The 26,681-nt window shown below is 49.4% G+C and overlaps 1 protein-coding gene across 1 annotated transcript in view; it reads right to left on the bottom strand.

Annotated features, from left to right (window-relative positions):
- Nucleotides 1-2,467: 2,467 nt before the first annotated feature.
- The window catches only part of LOC144132299 (sarcospan-like), a 275,507-nt gene continuing 251,293 nt past the window's right edge, over nucleotides 2,468-26,681 (bottom strand). The window contains exon 5 of the mRNA XM_077664606.1: nucleotides 2,468-3,665. Within this exon, the coding sequence (XP_077520732.1) occupies nucleotides 3,411-3,665 (255 nt within the window). The 3' untranslated portion in view covers nucleotides 2,468-3,410. The remainder of the gene's footprint in view (nucleotides 3,666-26,681) is intronic.

Below are 26,681 nucleotides of genomic sequence, written 5' to 3'. Positions count from 1 at the left end.
CTCCAATGCAAGAGGCAGAATTATCATCAGCAGCAGTAAGAAAGGGGTTCATGTCCCCTCTAGTTAACCCTGACCCGGGTAAGCTGCGGTAATCTTATTCCCCAAAACATCCTAATCCACTTGCTGCCACTCCTTGCTACGATTGCCTTCAATTTGGATTCAGTCCGTTACCCTGAACTACCATTCATTATTCTGCCTTCGCATTACATTGCCTGCCCAAGCCCATTTATTCTTAATTTCGACTACGATGTCACTAAATCAGGCTTTTTCTTTAACCAACCCTGCCTTTCTTCTGCTTTGTAACGTTAAACCTAACATTTTCATTCTAAGGCTTGATGCGTTGTCTTTAGTTGAAGTCGAACACCTTTCTGCAACACAGGTGGTTACCGGTAAGATACAGCTGTTATATGATTTCCTCTTGAGGAATATAATTAAATTGATCATCATCACCTGAGTGCCCCTGCCAAATGCACTCCTTCTCATTCTTAATATCCTCCTTATTTCACTCCTGTGCTGGGTATCTGAGGGGAGGTAGTGACCGCCACTTCCAACGCTTTCTTTACAACTTCCGGCGCTCGCTGCCTATCTGAAGCTGCTGTTCCTTCCCCATACTGCTGAATATTACTTTATTTTTCTGCATAGTAATTGTTATGTACACTGAGTCGCTAACCACGTGCTTTTTTCATCACATATATGATGTATGTCACCCTGACATTGCAATCTCTATGTTTCATTTCTGTGCAGAAATTTACGCCTCACTGAGTGTTGTTATTTTTTGCATATATTTAGGTATTTTTTGCATATATATATATATATATATATATATATATATATATATATATATATATATATATATATATAAATGCTGCTGAAGTCTTTTATTGGTGCCGGGCTTCGTCAAACTGCTCATGTGCATCTTTTTTCTGTCGCTCCCTATCTTCATTTTGAAGCGAAATAAAATTTGATTCGATTTAATTTGTACCCAGCATTGTGCTCAGGATGTCTAGGTCCTGAATCATAGCTTGCATTTCGGCCCCTCCTCCATCCCCACCACGCTACTTAGCAAGGCGATGCAATCAGCGAATCGTAATTATTCTCCATTAATGTTAATCGTCAGTTCTCTGAGATCAATTTTTTTAATTATATCGTGTAAACGTGTGGTCCATAGTAACGGAGAAGCCATGATTCCTTGCCTGACACTCTTCTGATGGGTATTTACCACTTTCGTTGTGTGGGGCTAAGGTTTCTTTGCAGGCGCTACAGGTATTTTCCAGAACTCTAACACACACCTCTTCTACAGCCTGAAGTTTCGACTGAGTCCAGCGAGTAATCATCGAAGGACGTTCATGTTCTGCGTGTATTGCCTGACTTATGATGCATGAATGGGAGTCTGGCAGGGGGCATGTTGCTGCTAAACTGACTTCGGCCGAGGTTTTGCCTAGTTGGTGGTAGCATTCCATGCTTCTCTCTAGTTTCTTGGATCTCCTGCGCTGCGTAAGCCTCGCAGTATTGCCGGAGAAGGTAACTACGATTGAGCGCAATGAGTGCTCTCCGAATTCCAAGGAGACTTATACTGTGCTACTCATTCGTCTCCTAAAAACGCCGTGAAAGGCACCGCACATGTAATTTCCTCCAAGTTTCCCGTCGATGAGCACGCACTGTCACCTTTGCCGTTTCATTTTTTCACATGCTGCTGCACACTGCAACGACCTATTCAACGACATCACCACCATCACGTCCCAATCTGCGTTCGCCAAAAATGCTGCAAACCACCTTTCGTTGTATTAACACTTGGTCATCGCAATGTATGTTCCCACCTCTTATCTACCACCCGCCACATGGTCTTTAAGGACATAAAACGAAAAATGAAATGTTGATTTGGATAGACGCGAGACTTGACGAGGGTGTAAAGATCGATGCAAGAGTTATTAGTTTACGATGTGAGAGACCGCAGCGGTGGCCAAGTGGTTGAGCATCCGCCTCGCATGCGGGAGGTGCGGGGTTCGATCCCTAGTGCCGCCGGGTACCCACCGGTGATACAATCGGTACAAGCTTTCCTCTGGTCTGGTTCAGGAGCGTAAATTGCTGGGCTAGTTGGTTCATAATGTTGTCAGGGTGGAACCAGCGGAACACAGACGCAGGACAAGAAAAGGAGGTAAAGGAGGTGTGTGTACCTCCTTTTCTTGTCCTGCGTCTGTGTTCCGCTGGTTCCACCCTGACAACTCTGGTCTGGTGCTCGGCTTATTGAGGGTGAAATGCTTGAGAAATGGGTCTTCGACTCCACCTTAAGAATTTGAAAATACCTTGTGCCATGGCGCTCTTTGACCATAGATGCCCTTGCGCCATAAAAATCCATCATCATCATTTACGATGTGAGAGACTGTTTAGCATCCGAGAAAACACCAGCAGCAAAGCAGCTCGTGAGACAGCGAGAGATCTGCTGCATTCCTGTGTGGGAACGTTCGCAATCACAACTGAAGAAGCTGTTTAATTTTGCGAATAGCAAACACTTTCCAAGAAGCAAAGGGACCAGAACTTGACCATAGCGACACGGCGTACAGTTGGCCCATGCGAAAGATGGCGACAATGTTTGTGAATTAGGCACACATTTGCCATTACTTTACATGAGCATGCACAAAACCACCTGAAAAAACGAGCACCACGGGCGAAGAAGTGACCCGTCCGAGCTACGTTGGCTATAGCGTTTAAAACAAGCGATATGGCGAGGCTTTCTGCATACCTTTTATTTAGAGTCCGTGAGTTGCTAGGCAGCATAAGCACGGAGCCCATAGGGTACGCGACACCACAGTGCCGAGAAGAAATCGGAGCCGAGACGTTGTCCACGGCTTTCCTAGCTACTCCTACTGTAGACACGCAAGCGTACACTCGTGGAAAGAAGAATATAGGACACACTTTCGCATTGCGACTCTTTCTTCTCGTTACTTAATGGCAATAAAACGTTTGTTGTCTTCATGCAGAAGCGCTGAAGCGGCATTTAGGTGCATAAGTATCAAACGAGTAATGCTCATTAAAAAGGCGCAAAAGAACTGACCGCCGAAGCATGGTTCAAAAATTTTGCCCGCCACTCTACATTACACTGACTAACGAGAACTGTTGTGCTCTTCTGGCTGCTTTGCTCCTAGCTGTCTGAAAAAGGCAGTTGGAGATCAGCTGCAATCTTTCTGTTCATGTCTACAGCACGTCCATATTCATCGCCTGCAAGGCCTACTCCAGACTTGCGCTAGTGATGTTTATATTTGAAATTCCTCCGCTCAGAACGTCTTTGAAGGTCCACTCCACTCCCTTGAGCTTGCATGGCTAACAGCTGGCTATAAAGCCGAGGGCACTTAAGAAAAGGCAGTCCGGGCCGGTATGCTGCTGAATGTAGGTGTGGTGGCGAGCGGCTCCAGTCACGAGACGGTGAGGCGGCGGGGCGCGGCGTCCTCATCGCCGCCGCGCTCAAGGTGGTCGGCCGAGTACTGTTCTCCGCGCAGGTCTCCGCCTCCGGGAAGCGGGTCACCGGGATTAGTCGAACGGCGCAGGCCCGCATTGAAGTACACGTACCGGCTGCTCCACAGCAGGGTCAGGTACCACAGGCTGCACACGCCACCAAGGGCCGACACCGAGGCCGTGGTGTAGAACAGCCCTTTCACGGTGCTACGGACCTGCGTGCGCAGAGGAGGTATAATCGAGAGGATTTCAGGCAGACCGAGGAGTGTCGATGCGCCTGACGGCGGTTGTCATGTGCGTAAGCGTTTTGAAAACGTGTCCGCCTGCCTCTATGCCTGATGCCCTTGACTCTCACAACGGCTCCATGGAAAGGCATTGAACGCAGAATCTCGTTCAAAAGACTACTTGTTTACAAGTAGCTTATTGCGGCAAACGGATGTCTTGCTTAGCCCTCTGTGGTACACTCTATTGACGGACATTATACTCATTGTAAATATAACAGCAGGCTTTGAGTAACCCCCATCCTCAGTGTTTTTCTTGCTAGACTCTTGTTTTGTCTGAGATAAACAAGACGAGCACAAAACATCTATACACGAGCTGTCAGCAGAACTATTGGAAACATCGCGAGAGTAGACGTGAACGACGATAAGGAACGCTTGCAAACAAGACGGGCGCTGTCCTGTCTGGAAGTGTTCCCTATCGTCGTCCGCGTCTTATCTCGCTCTGTTTCTTATGTTTCAAAATGAACGAACAGCCCAAGATAGAACTTTGTCACCAGAAGAGCTTTGTATCGAAGACACATTAACATGCCGATAGTATCCACTCTCTTTCGCATAAGGAACGCCGAAAGAGCACTGAAAAACTATAAAAAACATCAGTCAATATTATTTCATGGTCATGGGTAAGTGTGGCAGAATAACACGGTATCGCTGATTTACGTGCCGCCGCCCTCGCCAGCGTCTGTTTTTGGAGCTCGGCGGCGCGCTTGTTATCCCTGGCTGCGACGGGGCTTGAGGGCAGTCCCTTCTTTCCCAGCTGGAATTCGCTCGGAGCAGCTTTTGCTTCTTGATGTGCTGTCGCGTTCAGCGCGTCGAGAAGTAAATCCTCAGCCGCGGTGCGGTTACTGGACGATGGTCGTCAAGTGTGCCAAGAAGATGGGAGCTAAATAATTTCATGTTTAAAAAAATAGGAGCCTTGTGCTCATATTTCTGTTTTGGTACTCTGTATAACCACTGCCCTCTATAATTCCGTATGACCCTGAGGGTATTTTAAATAAATAAATAAATAAATAAATAAATAAATAAGGTGTCGCCTGCATCCTATGAGTGAAAAGAACCAGGTTGGATGCGATATTCGCCGTATGAGGCTTTGTGTAAATTGCGCTTGCCGGGTTGTTTATGAAATCTTCTTTCGTGTGGCAACGCCTGTGCCACACTTACGGAGAGGTATTAAAGACACGGCGCGCGATCATTGTTAAAGGATACAGCCAACTCGCACCTGACCTGGCCATTGCTGCTTCTGTGGCTATGACCCAAACATGCAGGGACAATGAGGAGGAATCGAAGTTCGCCTGTATCCATAGGGTTCTAATGACAAAGACACCACTCTTACCAGAACCAGGGCTTTCTTAAGCCAAAAAAGACCAAGACGCGAAATTACTTTCGCTGCGAAGTTACTTGCCTATAACTCATCGATTAGATCAACACTTTAGTATGCATCCACCATTTGGAATTATTCATTCAATAAAAGGCGTACAATACAGAGCAGCCTGTTTCGTTCATCGCTCATACACGTCCATTGCTAGTGTAGCATCCCTCAAGTTAGTCTCAATTATCTAGTCATTCCCTCCGTTGCCACATTTCCAGCCTGGGTCAATTTCACAATTTTTATTATTGCGAACTGAGCCATTACTTATACGTCTGAGCCCCTCCATCACGCATGTATCGGTGATCTATTGAAAGTTTCATGGCAACGTGCCCGTTCGACTGCATTTTTCCAAGTCCAATTCCCTCCACGCAGCAAGCGACCTTTTGCATGAAATCGCCGCCATCAGCTCCCCATGAACCTTCCTAGATAAAGTTACGGCGCACCTGTCATCATGAAAATAAAATGGTATCCCCGAAAAGGCGGTCTTTAAGGAAATAAAGATGAAATGAAACAGCAGTTTTGTGCGAATCTAATTTGCTGCGCTGCACCTTTTTTCAGTTCAAAAAGCCCGGTAATTTCGGTCAAGACGAGACGAGCTTAAGTGCACTGGCAAAAAAATTTTGAAATGTAATTTTTCTCGCTCGTAACTGCGTCTTTTGCTGCCAAGGATATCTCATCGTACCAGGAAGAGCCCAGGAATTTTCCGGAAACAAGAGTTCCACGGGATAATTACACTCAGTGTCGCTTTATTAAGCAGAAAATCTTTCGCTGAAGCCGAAATGAGGCCGGCTAAAGCTGCATGTCAGTGCAGCTTCTTTACAGAGAACTATTCCTGACAGAACATGTACAGATATCTTGCGTTCGTCTTTTACATATCCTCTAAGATTTCATATATACCTTGTGTTTTAGGGAAAGAGATCACTAATTTATAAAGATAGGGTTTTTGATGTGAAGCGAAGCCTTTTGCGGCATAGTAATACCAGTGTTTGCGGACGTCAATAAACAGGCATATCAAATTAAGGAGTGAAGTCATCAACTAAATTCTGATACTCAATTTTTTTTAATATTCCCAATAGGCACCTGATTGCAATTAGAAGATTGTAATCAGCCGTCAGAAATAGCCATAAAGATTTTTAGAATTTCAAACACGCGATTACCTCTGCCGGTGTGGCTCGTCAAAATTTGGCTGCATGTGCTTTCGGAAAACGTGCCACGAAAGCAACCCCTCCAGAGCCCGTAACTAGTCGGAAAGGCTGATATGGCTATTACTAACAGCCGGCTACAAATCTCTTATTAAAGTCGTGTGCCGTTCGGTAATAGTCTGGTAATAGTTGACTAGCAAGTTAACTGTTATAGTTTAGTTAATCACTTTTCTACTGAACATATTTCGCCTGTTTTTTGACGTACGCCAACACTGGTATTGCTATTCCGCAAAAGAGCTTGTCTTTATTACAAAACACTATTTTTTATAATTAGTATTCACCTTCTCTGAAACAACTGGCCTATTTTATATATCCACGCGCGCTCTTTCAAGGTAAGAACTTGAGAATATATTGTCACGGGTCACAACTCGACAAGACCGTTCGCCATTACACAAGGACCTGCCGCGAGTGTCAACGGTGCAAGACTCCACCCGTTAAGCCTGCGGACTCCTTCACCCCATCATTACACCACTCAGTCCGTTCCAGCAGATCTGTATGGACCTAATTGGATCTTTTCCAAAGTCGCAATCTGTGAACCCATGGAGCGCTTTTGCCACGAACTACCTCAAGCGGTATGCCGAATCACGCACTCTACCGTCATCAACGGCTTGGGATGTGGCAAAGTTTTTCGTCGAGTCCGTCGTTCTTCGATATGGTGCCCCAGATGTCCTTATCACTGATCGTGGCGCCGCATTGGTCTCAACTTATCTCACAAATACTGAGCTTAAGCCACACCGCCCACTGCAAAACTACCGTATACCACCCGCAAACGAACGGGCTGACCGAGTGCTTTAACAAGACCTCGGCTGACACACCCTGAATGTATATCAACATCGAGCACCGAACCTGGGACGAAGTGTTACCGTAAGTAACTTTTGCGTACTAAACCGCGGTTCAAGAAGCTACCCCCTTTTTACCACTTCGCCTGGTGCATGGCCGGCAAGTTATTACCATGCTCGATGCTATGCTGCCCCATCAGCCAGACGTCTATACTCACGCCGATGCTCAACTCTTCGTCCAACTCGCGGAATGTCGGGATTTAGGTAGCGGCATCCCACCGCTGCCACCTGTTGTCGGGATTCAGGTAGCGTGACTGGGCCGGAGAAGAGACGAGGACGATCGGAGGAAGAAAACTTGGAAAACTTTATACAAGGATTATTTACATAATGCACAAGTACGGGCAACTGAGAGTGCTTCTCAGTAAAGAAAGCTTCTTAGCAGTCGGGAGTCTCTGGTATCTCTCAAGAAGGGGGCTCTCCTCTGGTACCGAACCAGCAGCTCCTTAAATACTCTTCGTATTCCTCAGATCCCTAGCTGGGGAATACCGTTCGAAAAATGATGTCCAATCACACGATGGCACTGATGGTACCACCCACGGCAGGGCGGTCCTGATGTTTCCTCGCAGCTCGGTTGAGGGAAAGGGAACAGGTCACGTTGTCGTCCACGCGTCCTCCAGGTGGGCGCGCACGTGTGTCTGGACCGCGCCCGTGTTGACCCGGAAGGCGCCTGCGTGACACAGGAATGCAGGCTGTCTCCTAGCAGTGGTTGAAAGATCTTGTACTGATGACCAGAACGCGGAACCTCTGTCGAAGGTGCGGCACTCGGGCAATTGTTCAACCCCAGCGTGACCGAAGGGGACCACCCTGATCCCGCACTTCTTCGTCTGAGGACCGAAACGAATACGTGGGGACGCTAAGGTCGTCGCTGCTTCCGGCATTCCTGCACGAGTACGTGGGGACGCTATGGTCGTCGCTGCTTCCGACATTCCTGTTCGAACACGTGGGGACGCTATTATCGTCGCTGCTTCCGGCATTCCTGCAGCCACGTCTCCCCCAGAGGGCTCACCCACCCTCGAGGTGGTCTTCAGGGAATCCTCCCCATGCCCAACTTCGCCGAACTCCACAGCAGGAAGGAAGCGCGAGCACAACAGCACCCCCGCCGCCAGATATTGCGCTCGGAAGATGAACTGCTCGCACGTAGCTCGGCTGACTGGGCGTGCCAGGAACCAGATGCTCTCTGGGAGTATTCTGTTGACCTTCAGTGCCGAAGTTCGGCATCGCTTCCGCTCGTCAGATGGCCGTTTTGGGAAATTCTCTGCAATGCTAGCCAAAAGGAATCACAGACGCCAAACCACACTCGGCAAAAGCAAGTGCCCTCAGAACCCACTCATCCCGCCAGACCAAAACTCAGGGCCAAAACTGCGCTTAGCAAAAAAAATTCAACTAAAACTTGAAGAGATCAAATGTTTTGCCTGAATGAACATATGATGTCTCCCGACGAGTAGTTTAGACAGGGCACCTGTCCAAGGCGTGTGCTCCCGCTCGCGACGCACTTGGATAGGAAAAAAATTCGCTAAATGAAATCAGGTTGGTGCTTAGAGTGCACGCGGTACGGGAATAGGTGACTGGATTTGGCCGACGTGGCGTTCAATTTTGCCTGCCCCAATACCTAGAGTATAGGTACGTTACACCACTCGATCTTATCTTTGGCCGAAATAAGGAAAATGTACTCCTAGGTATGTAACCTGATTATGAACAACATTACTGCAAAAAAGTGGGAGATATACGCTCTCCATTACGAAGAGAATATGAAATAAATCTCCAAAACTACAAATTTAAGGGACATCCCCTTTTGGTAAAATCATTACCAGCTAAAAGGCTCAGCTCAGACCGTCGGCATTTGTGTGGAGCTTGCCTTTCTTGTAGTGAACCTCGAAGCTGTTGTGCTGGAGTGCCAGGCTCCACCTACGTAGACGACCATTTTTGGGCGACATATTGTGCAGCCAAGTCAAAGGGCAATGGTCCGTTTCAACTGTGAAACGGGACCCGGAGACGTAGCATGCCAGTTTTTCTATCGCCCAAACGAGGCATGCGCATTCTTTTTCAGACGTGCTATACGCCTCTTCCCGCGTGCTGAGCTTGCGGCTCAAGTAAAGGACAGGCCGTGTGTGCCTGCCACCGCTTTCCTGGCAAAGAATAGCGCCTAACCTGTGGTCGCTGGCATCACATTGTATGATAAAGGGTTTCGAGAAATTTGGCGCTGCCAGTATTGGGCGCTCGCTTAGGGCCGTTTTCAGACTCTGAAATGCCTTCTCTTTCTTTTGGTCCCAAGGAAGATTGGTAGGCTCACTTTTTCTCCGCGCGTCGGTCAGGGGGCTGGCTAAATCAAAGTAACCCTTTACATAATGCTTATAATAGCCTGCTAGGCCAAGAAAAGCCCTGAGCTCCGATTTTGTGGTTGGGCGACGGTACTCCACCACGGCAGCCACTTTAAGTTCTGAAGGTCTGCGCTGGCCTTGTCCAACCACGTGCCCAAGATAGTTCACTTCGGCGCACCCCAGGTGACATTTTCCCGCCCTTACCGTTAAACCAGCCTCAAGCAGTCGGCTCAACACAATACGCAGGTGTTCAATGTGCTCCTCCCAGTTTTGTGAGAAAACGGCTACGTCGTCAAGGTAGGGGAGAGCGAAATCTGCAAGACCCCGCAGCACATGGTCCATTAACTTTGAAAAAACAGTACGGAGCATTTTTCAAGCCGAAGCTCAACATTACAGGGCGAAACGTGCCCGCGGGGGACACGAATGCTGCGTACCTGCTCGCGCGCTCAGTGAGTGGCACCTGCCAGTAACCACGAACTAAATCCAGTGTGGATATATATTCTGATTTAGCTACTGTTTCAAACCTCTCCTCGATGTTCGGAATGGGGTAGGTCTGGTCCACTGTGATTGAATTCAGTCTCCGGTAGTCCACGCAAGGTCTCGGATCCTTGCCTGGAACCTCTACAATAATGATTGGTGACGTATAGTCACTTTCGCAGGGCACAATGACCCCAAGTTCGCACATACGGCGGATCTCCAAATGATTTCCTTTTGTCTTGGAGAGACACAGTACGGTTTGCTCCTGATCGGCTGTTCGATGGACAGCTGAATGTCGTATTCGATGAGGGTTGTTTTTCCTGGCTTGTTTGAAAACACCGCCTCAAAGTCGCGGACGACGTTTTTCATGTCTCCTCGTTGACTTTCCGTCAAACGTGGCTCTCTGTCGATTGAATTTAGCAGCTCATTCGCGGCTTGCTCGTCCTCATGTGGGACATAAGGTATGTCGGAGATCTCTTCCTCTGGCATGTTCAGCGCCATGTTAACCATGGCCTGACGCTGCACATAAGGCTTCATCAAATTACTGTGGTTAATCAGATTGTGTTTATTCTTAAATTTTACCTCATAGCTGTTGTCCGAAAGCTTGGACACCCCCTTAGCTGGCCCTTTCCATTGCACCTCAAGCTTGTTCCTTTCGGACGGACGCAGCAACATCACCTGGTCGCCAGGTTGAAAGGTGCGCTTGCGTGCTGATTTGTCGTAGTACACTTTAGACCTTGACTCATTGACTGCGCTGCTCTGACGTTTGCTTCCACGAGGTCTTTGGTTTTCGCAAGTCTTTCCAGTAGCTTCAGGACGTATTCCACTACACAGGGATCCTCTCCGTAACCCTCCCATGACTCCCTTAGCATGCGCAATGGGGTCCTCAAGTCACGCTCGTAGACTAGTTCAGCGGGGCTAAATCCTGCGCTTTCGTGGGGGACGGATCTCATTGCAAAGAGTGCTGCTGGAATGCAGCCTTCCCAATCTTCCTTATGCTCAAAACACAGAGACCTAAGTATCCGCTTTAGCACTGAGTGCATGCGCTCGACTGGATTTGACTGAGGGTGGTGAATGGAACTGCGGATTATTTTAATCCCACACCGTTCAAAGAACGTTGTTGTGAAGCAGCTTGTGAACACGCTCCCGTTATCGCTTTCTATCTCTGCAGGAAACACCACGCGAGAGAAAGTTGCCAAAAGGGCGTCTACAACACATCCGGAACTTAGCTCCTTCAAGGGAATGGCCTCGGGAAATTTGGTTGCCACGCACTGTGATGTCAGAATGTAGCGACAGCCAGAGTTGGACGCTGGCAGTGGACCGACAGTATCTATTACAAGACGCCGAAAGGGCCAGCAGCAAGGCCAGTAATATTCGAGGGCTAATCTAGCTTTCGTTTTCTTTATGTCCAGGTGACCCGCCGATTCATTTCCGTGTGCGAGCTCTAGAAGCTGCCGCCGGTACTTCTCAGGCACTTGGAGTTGCTCATATGCGCGTCCCTTTGAGTCGCAGTATTTCCGGTACTGAAGGCCTGATTTCTCAAGAAATCTGATGTTTTTTCTGGCGACTCCCTCGCTCACCTTATTGCTTAGAGCTCTTAACGATGGGTCGCTTTTCTGCTCTGCAACGACTGCTTTCCTATCAACCTTAGTCAACTCCTCCCAACAAGTCGAAGCAGGTGTTAATGTCGAACCCTTCGCGTTGGTTCCTGTTGCCCCATTCTCTACGGAATGCGCAGTTCCTTGGATTTCGTGAGCTACCGCTTGTTCCGGAACACCTTCAAGGTCATGCTCATGCGGTTTAGACGGATCAGTTTGCCTGCAAGGATCCCCCGGCTGGTCGGGAGAGGGTTCGATGCCTGCTCATTTATCGGAGCGCAGTCGAGTTTCTTTGCGGGCTCTCGCGCTCGGGAACGTCTTTGCGCCATGCAAGGCAAGCCCGAGGTGAAAGAGAGACCTTTCTCTTTCAGCAGCTGCTCGGATTTGTTCGAAAACAGGTAGGGAAAGTGTGTCGGCAAGTTCGCGCTAACTGCCGCTTCTGTGTCTAGCCTGCCAAAAGTCCCCTCTAGAGTCACCTTCGCTTAGGCAAGCATGCACTCTGTTCTTCGGCGACCTGCTTAATCCAGGCGCATTAGCCAGTGTAGTCCGGAGAGATAACACAGGACGGGTGAGCAACATCCATGGTTGCCGCTGAATCCTGCAGTGCTCTGAATTTCTTGCCATTTATCACCACGTCTCGCATGTATGGCTCCAGCAATTTAACGTTTTCCTCCGACTCTCGCATGCACGCGAACGCCGTCTTTTGCTGCTTGCAGTTCAATGAGACGTGACCCTCCTTGTTGCAATTATAGCAGATAATGGGCTTTCGCACTTCAAATGCGCGAGCTGCTGGTGCCTGCTGTTTCGGCGAATCGTCAGATTTCGGTGACTCCATCTTGTTTTCGCTACCTCCTCGTTTTGATCCCGCTTCCTCTGTTCGGTGATCTCGGTGTGCTGATGGCACCCTTCGGTCAGGGATTCTCTTTGAATAGGTTTCTCCCTTTCCTAACCTGTTATCGTACCCTGCCTTGCTTTGGAGGTTTCGGCGAACGTAATACTCGTCTGCGAGCTGTGCCGCTTTGTCTAGGTCTGTATCTGTTAGCCTTTCTTGCAGCCATATCCTCAGATCTTCTGGAATCGCGCTATAGTACTGCTCTAGTGCGATGCACTCCAGTACCTTGTCATGACTTCCGTGCACCTCAGCGGTCTTAAGCCACTCGTTTACGTTGACTTTAAGCCTGTACGCGAAGTCAGTATGCGACTCTCAGCTTTTCTTTGCCTGCCTGAATCTCTGCCTAAAGGCTTCAGCAGAAAGCCGGTACTTTCTAAGCAGTGTGCTCTTTACCTTCTCGTAGTCATCACACTCTTCCAGTGAGAGGCGAGCCAACACTTCGGCCGCCTCGCACGGAAAGAGAGGAAGTAACTTCTCCGACCAAGTGTTCTTGTCGATGTGCACCTTGCCGCATGCACGTTCGAAATTTACCAAAATTAAAGAGTGCAATACCGCCTCCCACGCGATAAGGTGAGGCGAGATCCTGCTATCTCTGCCTACCTTGCTCCTCTACCGAAGCTACAGGGCGGCTAAGACGCGCCATATTCCCTCCGTTCGACGCGATTTCGAGCTCCTTCATTTTTAGAGCATGTTCTCTCGGTTTTTCCTCTGCCTCACGAACCTCCCGTCTCTCTTGAGCCAACCGAAGCTCTTCTTTTTCTTTCTGCTCGCACAACTCCCGTCTCTCTTGAGCCAACCGAAGCTCTTTTTTTTTTCTTGCGTCCAACAATCGTTTCCAAAGCCTAGTCGACCTCCTCAGTACTCACCTCCTCCTGCCGTATAACCTCGAGAATTTCTTTTTTTCTTTTCGCAGAACCTAGCGAAATCCCCAGCTCCTGGCAAATTTCGAGCAGCTCCTGCACATTTAACTTCTCCATCAAGAGTTCCACTATGCGTTAGCAATCCCACTAAAACAAAAGCCCTAGCTTGAAGTGGACATAGCAGTTTCCTTAAATCAATTTCCCAGACTACAGGAATCCGCACCTAGCATCTGCCTGTGCTAGTACGGTCTGGCGAAATGAACGGAAAACATTGGGCACTCACCCTGCCAAGGTATAGCTAACGCCCGTCAGTCCCGTAGCTGCCGAGGTCCGTTGGAGCCGGTAATTTAACGTGGACATCCCACCGCTGCCATCCAGTTGTCGGGATTCAGGTAGCAGCATCCCACCGCTGCCACGAGTTGTCGGGATTCAGGTAGCGTGACTGGGCCGGAGAAGAGACGAGGACGATCGGAGGAAGAAAACTTAGAAAACTTTATACAAGTACTGTTTACATAATGTACTAGTACGGGCAAATGAGAGTGCTTCTCAGTAAAGAGAGCTTCTTAGCAGTCGGGAGTCTAGGGTATCTCTCAAGAAGGGGGCTCTCCTCTGGTACCAAACCAGCAGCTCCTTAAATACTCGTCATATTCCTCAGATCCCTATTTGGGGAATACAGTTCGAAGAATGATGTCCAATCACACGATGGCACTGATGGTACCACCCACGGCAGGGCGGTACTGAAGTTTCTTCGCAGCTCGGTCGAGGGAAAGGAAACAGGACCCGGTCACGTTGTCGTCGACGCGGCCTCCAGGCGGGCGCGCACGTGTGTCCGGACCGCGCCCACGTTGACCCGGAAGGCGCCTGCGTGACACAGGAATGCAGGCTGTTTCCCAGCAGTTGTTGAAAGATCTTGTACTGATGACCGGAACGCGGAACCTCTGTCGAAGGTGCGGCACTCGGGCAATTGTTCAACCCCAGCGTGACCGAAGGGGACCACCCTGATCCTGCATATCGTCTGAGGACCGGAACGAATACGTGGGGACGCTATGGTCGTCGCTGCTTCCGGCATTCCTGAACGAATACGTGGGGACGCTATGGTCGTCGCTGCTTCCGACATTCCTCTTCGAACACGTGGGGACGCTATTATCGTCGCTGCTTCCGGCATTCCTGCAGCCACGTCTCCCCCAGAGGGCTCACCCACCCTTACGGTGGTGTTCAGGAAATCTTCCTAATGCCCAACTTCGCCGAACTCCACAGCAGGAATGAAGCGCGAGCACAACAGGAAGAAGCCCGACAACTGGCAGGCCTCCGCATCCAAGCCCGCCAACAAGTCGATGCTCGCCGAGACAACCAAGGCCACCGTGATGTTCAGTTCAATCCTGGCGATCTAGTGTGGGTGTGGACTCCAATTCGACGCCGTGGTCCTAGCGAGCAGCTGCTAAAACGATACTTTGGCGGCCCGTACGAGGTGGTTCGCCGTATAGGCGAGTTAAATTATGAAGTGCTGCCGATCGTATTGCGGGCGTTCCACCGCCCGCCTCCCTCTGAAGTTATTCGCGTAGCTCGCACGAAAGCGTACTGTGACCGCTAGGAGCACGTGACCTAACTCCTCACGCTCTACATGCTTTTCAGCCTTAATTTTGCCCCACTGCGCATCGCGACGATGCGCCTTTCGAGAGGAGAGCAGTGTCATGTGGGTTATTTGTTGTTGTTGTTGTTGCTCTTCCTTGATTTCACACTTATTCAACGTCATCCTCAACCACCGGGGTACCGATCGACGGAAAAGAGGAGGAAGCTCGGAGGGAATCGCTCGTGAGCCCAGGCGCGACCGCTAGGCCTGTCTCTGGCGCCTGCTCCTCTAGTCCTGGTCCCTCAGTGTCCCTTTGATCTGTGTCGTCTGAACGACCCGTGACATTCTTTCCTCTTCTAATGTGTTTTGGGCTCTATAATTTCACCATAGATATAAGACAACAAGCCCCGAAGAAAACACCAGCATATTTTTTTCACGATCGGAAGCTTGTTCCGTTTATTCTTGAAGTTCGCTCCTGGTAGCATACCGTATTTGGACACTAAGAACCGTATATTAGACGTTCTATCAGTTATATTCCGACCATGCCCTCAATGTAGCAATGTTAACAGAATATAAACAAAATAGGATAAGAATAAATTAGAAAAATTAGAAATAAATAAGATATTCAGCTTTAAGTGAGGAAGATGATCTTAATGGGAAGGAATTTGGGCCACTTGGTTCATCACACAAGAGGAAAATATGCAGCGCAAAAAAACCCATGAACAACAGAAGAAAGACAGTCAACGCTTGTGTTTGTCTTTGTTCTGTTGTCCCGGCGTTTCTTGCGCTGCATAGTTTCCTCTACGATCTTAATGTTCATACAAAGTACGATAATCTCACGTCTCTCATTACGGAGTGCGCAGTAAAAGTATGCGGTAGGGCGGGTCGACAGGATACCGGCAAGTTATCTCAGGAGACGAAATGTCTAATTAAGAAACGCCAAAGCATCAGGGCTTCCAAACCTACAGACAGGAGAGAACTAGCAGAGCTATCGAAGTTAATAAATAAGCGCAAGTAGGGAGGGGGGCAGCCGACATAAGGAAGTTTAATATGGAGAGATTCGAGCGTGCTGGAAAGAACGGAGGCTGCCTAAAGGCGGTGAAGAGGAAACTATAGGCATAGGTAAAATCCAAACGAATGCTTTAAGAGACAGGGAGGGCAAGGTCATTAATTAGCAATATGGATAAGATACTTTAAAGATGCTGAAGAGTTCTACACAAACCTATAGAGTAGCAACTATAATCAGAACGCTAATGAAAGAGACAGTATCGCACAGCAGTGCGACATCCCGCCAGAAACGAAAGAGGAAGTAAAGAAAGCATTAGGAGCGACGCAAACGGGAAAAGCAGCTGGTGATGATCAGGTAGCAGCGGATCTGTTGAAGGACGGAGGGAAGACTGTGCTAGAAAAACTAGCCACTCTGTATACGCAATGCCTTGTGACTTCGACTGTAAGAGAAGCTTGGAAGAATGCAAACATTATCTCAAATCATAAGAAAGGAGACGCCAAGGACTTGAAAAACTACAGACCGATCTGCTTACGGTGCGTTGCGTATCAGGTATTTACTAAGCTAATCGCTAATGTGGTCAGGGCACCCTTAGATTTCAATCAACCAAATTATCAGGCATGCTTTAGAAAAAGATATTCTACTATAGATCAGGTGATAGCAAAATGTGCAGAATATAACCAACCTCTATATACATATCCTTCATTTATTACGAGAAAGCATTTGACTCAGTCGAAACATCAGTAGTCATACAGGCATTGAGAATCAGGGTGTAAAGGAGCTTAATGTCAAAATACCGAAAGGTATATATATATAAATATATATATATATATATATATATATATATATATATATATATATATATATATATATATATATATATATATATATATATATATATATATATATATATATATATAGCACATGTACAGCTACCGTAGTCCTCCATAAGTGAGCAATAAAATAAGGGTGTCAGAGAGAGATACACGATTTCGCTAATGCTATTCGCCGCCTGTTTACAGATGTACCGAGGCCTGGATTGGGAACAGTCGGGGATAAGAGTTAATGGGGAATACCTAAGTAATTTGCGATTCGCTGATGACATTGCCTTGCTAAGTCACTGTGGAGATGAGTTTCAAAGCATGATAAATGAGTTAGACAGGTAGAGCAGAACACTAGGTCTTAAAATTAAGATGCAGAAAGCCAAAGCAATGTTCAACAGTCTAGCAAGGGTCGAAGTGTGGCCTTGTGGTAGAGCATCCACCTCGCATTCGGGAGGAGCTGGGTTCGATCCCCGGTGCCGCCGGGTACCCACCGGTTTTTAATGGGTACAAGATTTCCCCTTGCGTTTTGCTCGGCTCTTCTGGGTGAGATGCTTGGAAAAGGGCCTTTCCGCAGTTGCTCTGAAAATCAGCGATACGATCCTCCGTCAACAACGTTAAATCCACCTCGTGTGGTAGAAGCCTACTTGTGGCCTTTTTTTTCTCACGAAGACGCATACCCGGACTTGGGAGTGAATTCAAGTGTACTCTTCACTTGTTTCCACCTGTTTGCAGGCTGAGTGTTGCCCCCGATGGGGCGCAGCGGTGTTTGCGGAGCCTCCCCTGAAGAGGCCGGGCGCCGGGCCGGGGGTGGCTTGTACCCATTTTAACCGGTGGGTGTCCGGCGGTGGGCTTCCAACCAATAACCTCCCGCAGCCGAAGCGAACTTCCAGACCACTAGGCCACAACTGGCAGTGAGTTGCTGGAACTGGTAAAGGAATACGTCAATAGGGCAGGTAGTGAGTGCCGATCCGGATCATGAGTAATACGTTTGATGAAAATACCGTGGTCACGTGTCAATCACTCACTCACTCAACCGACGGACCGATCAATCGATCAATTAATCAGTCAATCAATCCGACCGTCCGTCAGTCTATTCCATCCATCCTTCCATCTATCCATCCCTCCCTCCCTCCCTCCATCCATCCATCCATCCATCTGTCTGTCCATCCATCTCTCCGTCCATCCGTGCGTCCGTGCAGTGTAATCCGGGTAGCACGTGCGTCAAAGGTGGGCATAGAACCTGACGACGCGAACCAAGCGTTTACCAACCGTTTGCTTTACTGACATCCAAGGTGACAAGCGCAGAAAACTTTTTTCTATTGCGAGCTAATTTAATACGGCTCTCAAGGTCAGTATGAGCACACCAAATTGAACAACCCGGCCTGAAACCAATTTGACATGGATTCAATACAGCGTTTTCTGAAATGAATGACATGACACGGCTGAGAAGGACCCTTTCCACCAATTTTACTAGGTTCGATGTTAACGAAATAGGGCGTATATTGTTTACCGTTAAGCCCTCCCCTTGCTTTTTAAGCAATGGAACTATTTCAGCAAGACGCCACTCATGAGGTATCCAAAGGCCTTTAATGGAATGGTTAACTAGAGCCAACAGGTCTTCAGGAGATTCATTGAACAAAATTTTGATCATAAATGAAGTGGCCTTATCGGGGCCAGGAGGCGCCGGGGATAAGCACAGATCAATTTGTGACAACTCAGGCACAAAGACCTCAATGAAATCACTTGAGGTGCATGTGAATATAGCTGGAGAAGGTAGAGCTGATGTAAAGCGAATCTCTAGGCCACTCGCAATGTCCTCTAAGGCGTTTGCGATGTCAGCAGTGGACTGAACGAGGGATTCAATGTTGACAGCCGGTGGAATCACCTTGTTGCGCCTCATGAAATTAAACAAAGCTCGTTTATTTCCTGATTGGGAAAGAAAACCACAATGATTTGAATTATACTCCTCCTTTGCACGGGCGACAGTGCGCTTAAATGTTTCTGCAACATACTTATAATCCAGCCAACTTTTTGGGCATTGATTGATGAGAAGTTTCTTCCAAGCTGCTTTCCGTCGTCTATATGCACGCGTGCACTCAGCATTCCACCAATTGTTCGCGATTGCACCCTTTGTTCTCTTAACCAAAAATTCATACTTTTGTCCTGCATGGTCCAGTACTGAACATACATGTGCAGCCTTGCTTTCAGCACTTGTCTCAGCGCAAGAGTCTGAAGTGATTTGAAGAACTGATTTTGGCGAGTCTTTAAAGCAACTGTAATTTATTAACGAGCGCTGATGTCGCTCAGGAAGAGTTAATTTACACGCAAACTTGAAACTAATCGGTAGATGATCACTGTTTGTTGCACAGTCAACATGGGCCCAAGACATAACAGAGACTCCTGGGGAGGAAAAAGTTAAATCCAAGACAATGCGGCATTGACTCCGAACAAACGTAGGCAATCCGGAATCGTTGCAGATGAAGTTGTCAGAAGCCCAATCAAATTGTCCAGAACTAAAGCTGTCTCTTTTAAACCTGAGAATGGCTACTAGTCATGAGCGAGTCTAGCGGCCGAGTGTCATTTGCCCCAGACGGGAAATATGCATTAGCTACCGTAAAGGGCTGTCGACCTGGGACACTGAGGTCAACCGCGAGAATTTAACATTCATTGTCCGCATATTGGAATTAAATGCATGCCCTGTGAGAAAAATGTGTAGAGATGAGTACTAACAACCCTTCCCCTCGTGATGACCGGTCAAGCCAGAACGAACGGTAATTCTTGAGATAACTGAAATTTGTAGCTAGCCATTCCTCCTGTAATGCAATTAAGTCTGGCAGAAGTTGATTGCACAGACAATTTAAATTTGTTGAAGCTGAGAATATAGATCGGCAATTCGACTGGAGTACACTTAAGACCCTATCTTGGCGGGAGTGCCGCAGCCGCGACTGCCTTTTCTAGAATCCTGGTCTTAGGATTTTGACTAGCGTTACTTTTCTTTGTCTTAGACTGGGGGCAAGACGGACCCGCAATATTCAAAAAAGACCCACTTCGTTTCTGGGCGCGGAGATCATACTCCATACCCACACAGTCGATAGAGGATACGTCCTAACGCTGTTCGGAGGAGAGGCCTGAGAGGTCTTGTGTTGCTCATACTCCTTTGGCCCTGTGCAGCGGAATTGATTACCACAGAAGGAGAAGCAGCTTCCGAAGCCAAAGAAGGCAAGAGGGGAGCGGTGGGCACCTGCCGCATATTGGTCATCTGGGTAGCTATTACCTGCGAAATGCACGTGGATACGGTTTCCATAAAGCGATCCATTGCATTTGCCACTGCCGCTGTAATAGCTTGGAAACAACTGACATCCATTATGGGTGGGCATTTGGCGGCCATACCAGAGTAGCTTTAGGCTCTCTGCTTGATTGCGGCAAAAGCTTCTCTCCGCGTGCATCTGCGCTTGTCTATAAGCTCGAGCATCTCAACTTCTTGTGCTCGTGCAGGACAGTCAGGCGAATAAGCAGGGTGAGCACCACTACAAACAACATTTCTCTTGCTGTTCGGGACATTCCTCTTTGCCATAACCTTCCCCACAAGTACAGCAGCGTTAGGCCGAATTGCAGGCTTCGCCGCTGTGACCAAATCGCCAGCAGTTTTGACACTGAAGGGGCCGAGAGTTAAAGGTATCTACACAAAATAGCAATGGCCACACCTTAATCTCTGACCGGCAGAATATTCCTGCAAATGTGGCAATGATGGAACTCCGTAGGAATTTTCACTCCGTTGACCATCCTGCTGCATAGATGAACAACAATCACTCCTGCAGGCGAGAGGTTCTCAAGCGTTTCCACAGGGCTCAATCGAGAGTCGACCCTTCGGACTGAGCCCGTCGAACACGCTAGATGAGGCGTAATGAATGCGCTCACCGAAAGGTTAACGAAGGACTTACACTTCAGCAGGTCTTCAAAACAGTCCTTATCCGGTGACCTGCACAAAATAGCACCCCTGCCGAACTGCCGGACATCAGTAATGCGCATGAAGTGCTTCGATGTGGATTGAAGAGCCGCCTGTGCTGCGTCAGCGTTGTTCAGTCGGATAGCGCCTCCATCGGGAGACACTAAAGCGACCGGAATTCTGGAAACTCAGCTGCGGAAAAAAGATCAATTGGGAGCTGGCATTGAGGAAGAGATGCCGACCAAGGGGAAAACCCCTGGCCGGGAGAACAAGAAGGCATTAAGCTCTCGTCCCGTGCCCTATCACCCTAGAACTGGAGCAAGCAGGCACAGAACAACATAAGGAGAAATTTAGCAAGCTAGCGCAACATCTCCAGGTACTTAGCCGCTGCTCCGCCGCGAATCCTAGACCGCCGCTCAAAGAGCAATGGTGGACTCTCTCTGCACGATTCGATCTTTTCAGTTTCTTCGCTGTCACAATTAAATCACTTTTTAAAAACCCTTATGTCGGTAAATTAAACTGTTTCTTTGTTCTTGTTTGCTTTTGGTATTTAGGTTTATCTTTGATTGTTTTGTCACGCCTGTTTTTCACTGTATTTGCCATTCACCGACTACCGGGTACTGACCTACAAGCCTTCATGGCCTAATTGGACAGACCTGTGTGAATGTTTATAAACATGTTTTCTGACAAATGAAGATGTTTATTATTATTATTATTATTATTATTATTATTATTATTATTATTATTATTATTATTATTATTATTATTATTATTATTATTATTATTATTATTATTATTATTATTAATTATTGCAACGGATATTCTTGGTGAAGACGAGGTGAACGAAGTGTCTCGGAAGTGCGCGTGCTCTGGGATTGGGTGCTCGTGCTCTGTGCGGGCTCTGTGCTCTTAGCCTATGTGCTGTGCCCGAGGCGTTCCTGCGTCGTACCCGCCTTGGACCATGTAACATTTTTGGTGGGGGTGCGGATTTTACGCTGAGCACACCACGCAGCTTCGTAGTGGTCGTCAGGTCGGGTCTACCTCTATGGCTCCACCCGGCGAGTCAAGGAGCCCCACTAACCCCCCTACCGCTCCTTTCGTAATCATGGATCCTCCTTGCGACCCCGGCACCTTTTCCGGCACTGATGCCGCGGATGTCGAAGACTGGCTGAACCTCTACTAACGCGTCAGCACCTATAACAGATGAGACCCTACGTTAAAGCTCACCAATGTCATCTTTTTCCTCAATGGCACTGCACGAGTGTGGCAAGAGACCAACGAGGAAGACCTAACAAGCTGGGACACATTTATGAAGAGTTGAGGACGCTATTCTGTAGGCCTGATGACCGCCAGCTCGCCGCTAAGAAACAGCTTGCGTCTCGAGCACAATCTTCGACAGAAAGCTAAGTGGCCTAGATTCAGGACACCTTGGCTCTTTGCCACAATGTCGACGCTGCCATGAATGAGACCGATATGGCGGTCCACGTGCTCAAAGGCATTGCAGACGATGCTTTCAGCTTGCTTCTTTGTAAAGACTGTGCCATAATTGACTCCATCGTTAAATAGTGCCGTAGATTTGAGCAAATGAAAGGCCGTCGCATTCCGCAGTCGTTTTCTCGCCTTCTTAACACGGCCGAGACATATTCCTGTGAGGACCAGCGATCTCCATCCCGAGCACCCTTGGACGCTCCTGTTGTCACCGATTTAGTCACCCGTATCGTCCGACGTGAACTGGAGACCGCACAAGTCATATCCCCGCCATCCATCCCTGATACTACCCTGCCAGTCGTGCCGGTTATTCAGGCTGTCGTCAAGCAAGAACTGGCAAACCTGGATCTTTCCCCCCAGTTGTGTTCCATTTGCTGCTCACCCGTCCGCCAGCCTCCTTCCCCATCTTTCCGCCACAGTTACTACTCCACGTCCAGTCACCGCAATCCGGCGGAATGGCGCACGGTTGACAACCGACCGATCTGCTTTTTCTGCTCCCGCGTTGGGCACATCTCTCGACATTGCCGCAGCCCTTGGTCATCGTCTTCCCGCGGTGGCTTCTCCATCTACCGACCTGACCCCCAGCACCGCTTCTCGCCCCGCTCCCAGCCCGATCAGTCTGCCCCTCCTTCCGGAATTCCCGCTCTCTGTCGCCCCAAGGCTGTCGCTCACACTCACCGCAGTCGCCCCGTCTTTCGGCCAATGCCCCATACGTCCGCTCCACTCTGGAAAACTAGCTGATGCAGCTCCCGGAGGTGACGATGCATCAGTGACTCCTACTAGAAATCCTCTACTGACCACCCGACCGAACTTACTGGACGTCACAGTCGACGGTTTCCCAATGCGCGCCCTCATTGGCACCGGTACACATGCATCTGTGATGAGTTCTGCCCTTCGCCGTCGTCTTTGCAAAGTCCTCATGCCTGCAACGTCTCTCGTGCTCGTGGCGGTTGGAGACACCCCTGCTGTGGATGGACTATGTACTGCTCGCATCACTGCTGCCGGCCGCAGTACCCCGGTTCAGTTCACCGTTTTGTCCACCTGCGCCCACGACCTCATTCTCGGCATAGATTTCCTCTCCGACCATTCAGCTCCGATTGACTGCTCGCAGTGTGTCGTGCAACTGTAGCTCCCACAACTCCATTCCGAGCACATCAATCCCTCTCTCTGCCTGTTCTATGCAGACTATGCTCACCTGCCGCCTCAAGCCGCCTCATTCGTTGCACTGACACCCTATCCCCCCGTTCCCGATGGCGACTACCTGGTTGTGCCTAGTACCGATCTCCTGCTGACCCGCAACGTTGCTCTGCCCTATACTATCACCGCGGTCAAGGCGAACACACTGTCTCTGCCGTTCCTCAACTTCGGCTTCTATCCTCAAGTTCTTCCATCCGGCATTTGCGTTGCTACGATCTCCTCTCTCGCACTGTGCCAAATCCCCACATTCGACACCGCCCCTTCTCAAGATCACGCAGCGCATCCCCAGCTTACCTCTCTTTCTGAAGACGCCTTCGCGAACATGATGCCCTCCTACTTGCGACCTGCCCAAACTGCACAGCTTCGAGCCCTTCTCGAAACGTTTTTTGGACATTTTCGATTTGAATAACAACCCGCTGAGCCAAGCTCTCTCTGTAAACCACCGTATCGACACCGGGGATGCCTCTCCTATCCGTCGTCGACCATACCGAGTCTCACACGCTGAGCGCCAGATAATTAACGCCGAGGTTACGAAGATGCTTGATAAAAACATTATCGAACCCTCCTACAGCCCCTGGGCCTCGCCAGTCGTCCTTGCGAAGAAAAAGGATGCCTCATGGCGGTTTTGTGTTGATTATCGCCACCTAAACAAGATAACCAAAAAGGACGTGTACCCTCTCCCGCGCATCGATGACACCCTTGATTGCCTCTACGGTGCCAAATTCTTCTCCATAGGCCTTCGATCCGGTTATGGGCAGATAGCAGTGGATGTCCAGGACCGTGAGAAGACCGCGTTTGTGACACCTGATGGGCTGTATCAGTTCAGAGTTATGCCTTTTGGCTTATGCAACGCGCCGGCCACCTTCGAGCGTATGGTGGATGCCGTTCTGAACAGATTCAAATCGTCCACGTGCCTCTGCTCTCTCGACGACGTCACTTACTTTTCCCCCAGCTTTTCCTCTCACATCGATCACCTTTCCAAGATTGTTTCACTTTTCCGTCATGCCGACCTGCAGCCCACCTACATCAAATGCCGTTTCGCGCGCCATCACATCACAATCTTGGGACATGTCGTCGATGCCAGGGGTGTTCACCCTGATCCATCTAAGATCTGCGCCGTGAAAGACTTCCCGGTGCAGCGTTCCAACGACGTACGGAGCTTCTTGGGGCTGTTCTCCTACTTCCGCCGATTCGTGCCCGGTTTTGCTGACATCACCCACCCCCTCAGTGATCTGCGAAAAAAGGACACGACTTTCACCTGGGGACCCCTACAAGAAAACGCCTTTGCCGTTGTAATCTCGAAGCTCACCACCTCGCCAGTCTTGGCACACTTCGATGTGGCCGCTCCCACTGATGTCCGCACTGACGCCAGCGGTCACGGAATTGGCGCTCAGCGGCAGTCTGGGTCTGACCGTGTCAATGCTTACGGGAGCCGCCTCCTCTCTATATCATAGCGCAATTACTCCATCAGGGAACGCGAATGCTTGGCCCTTGTGTGGGCCGTTGGCAAATTTCACCCGTATTTGTTCGGCCGCCTTTTTACGGTTGTCAGCGGCCACCATGCGCTCTGCTGGCTCTCCTCACTGAAACGATGCTACCGGCCGCTAGGTCGCTGGGCTTTACGCCTACAAGACTAGGACTACACCGTGGTCTGTAAGTCCGGTCGGCTACACAGCGATGCTGATTGCCTCTCCCGACATCTCGATGACTCTTCTGACCATTCTGGAAGTGACTGCACCGCCGACCTGTTCTCGCTCTCTGCTACTATACTGACGTTGGCGATGCGCAGCGACAGGATATCGACCTTCGCTCTGTTACTGACCGCCTCAACTCCTCCCCATTTGACCCTGATCTGCGCCACTTTGTGCTGCATCATGACACTATACAGCAGAGGCCTGACCCCTGCCGGTCCCGACGTTCTGCTCGTTGTTCCGAAGCACCTGCATCCCGACGTCCTCCACGAGCTCCATGAACTCCCCACTTCTGGACATCTGGGTGTCTCGCGTACTTACGCCCGCGTGCGTCGTCGCTTCTTTTGGCGCCGCCTCCACCAGTCCGTACGCCGCTATGTTCGCGCCTGCGACCAGTGCCAGCACCCGAAACTTCCTGCCACTCTCTCAGCGGGTATGCTCCAACCTGTTTATGTGCCCACTGAACCATTCTATCGTGTTGGCTTGGATCTTCTGGTTCCGTTTCCTGAGTCAACTTCCGGAAACAAATGCATTGCCGTTGCCACAGATTACGCCACTCGCTACGCCATCACGCGGGCCCTCCCCACCAGTACTGCTGCTAACGTTGCCGACTTTCTCCTGTACGACCTCATCCTCCGTCATGGTGCAACCCGCCAACTTCTCACCGACCGCGGCCGTTGCTTTCTTTCTAAAGTTGTCGACGACATTCTCCGTTCCTGCTTGACTAAACATAAGCCAACCATCGCCTATCGTCCCCAAACCAACGGCCTCACAAAGCGCCTCAACCGCACTCTGACGGATATGCTCGCAATGTGCATTTCCCCGGACAATCGGGACTGAGACATTGCCCTTCCATACGTGACATTCACCTGCAAGTCTTCCCGTCATGACACAGCCGGTTACTCACCGTTCTATCTTTTGTACGGCAGAGAGCCCCAATTTCCTTTGGACGCGCTGCTTCCAACATCTCCTTCACTACCTTCTGAGTATGCACACGACGCAATTGCCCGGGCCGACCTCACCCGCCAGCTGGCTAGATCCGGACTACAAACATCGCAGGCCTCTCAGCAGGAGTACTACGACCGCCGCCATCGCATTGGTAACTTTCTCCCCTGGAGCCCTCCTCTTGCTTTCGTCTCCATCACACCGCATCGGGCTTTGCGAACAACTTCTGTCCCGGTATGTTGGCGCATACCGTATGCTCCGTCAGGTCACCGCTGTCACCTACGAGATCATCCCGGCCTTTTCGGAGACCACCGCCCGTGCACCTAAGCGTGACGTTGTCCACGTCTCTCGCCTCAAGGCCTACATCTCGCCATCCCTTGCCATGCCCTAATCTACACCGAGACGGTGTTTTTCTTGGCGAAGACGAGGTTAACGGAGTGTTTTGCAGGTGCGCGTGCTCTGGGCTTGGGTGCTTCGTAATCTGTGCTCTGTGCGGGCCCTGTGCTCTTGGCCTGTGTGCTGTGCCCGAGGCGTTCTGTAGATGTACATGACAGAGATACCTAGAGCTGTTCACTTGGCTCTACTCATGAAGTCCGCTCCAACGCTATCTCCTGCCTTCATTGAAATTGGAGTTTATTTGTAGCTTATCAAACCCTCACAATGACAATAGCCATTCTTTGAAACGGTAGGTCAATGGCTGGAATCTTGCCCACAGGTACGGGACCAAGTCT

This window comes from Amblyomma americanum, chromosome 5 (genome assembly GCF_052857255.1).
Source record: "Amblyomma americanum isolate KBUSLIRL-KWMA chromosome 5, ASM5285725v1, whole genome shotgun sequence".
Taxonomy (NCBI): Eukaryota; Metazoa; Arthropoda; class Arachnida; order Ixodida; family Ixodidae; genus Amblyomma; species Amblyomma americanum.
The sequence above is the reverse complement of the archived record's forward strand: the minus strand, read 5'-3'. Positions and strand labels throughout refer to the sequence as shown.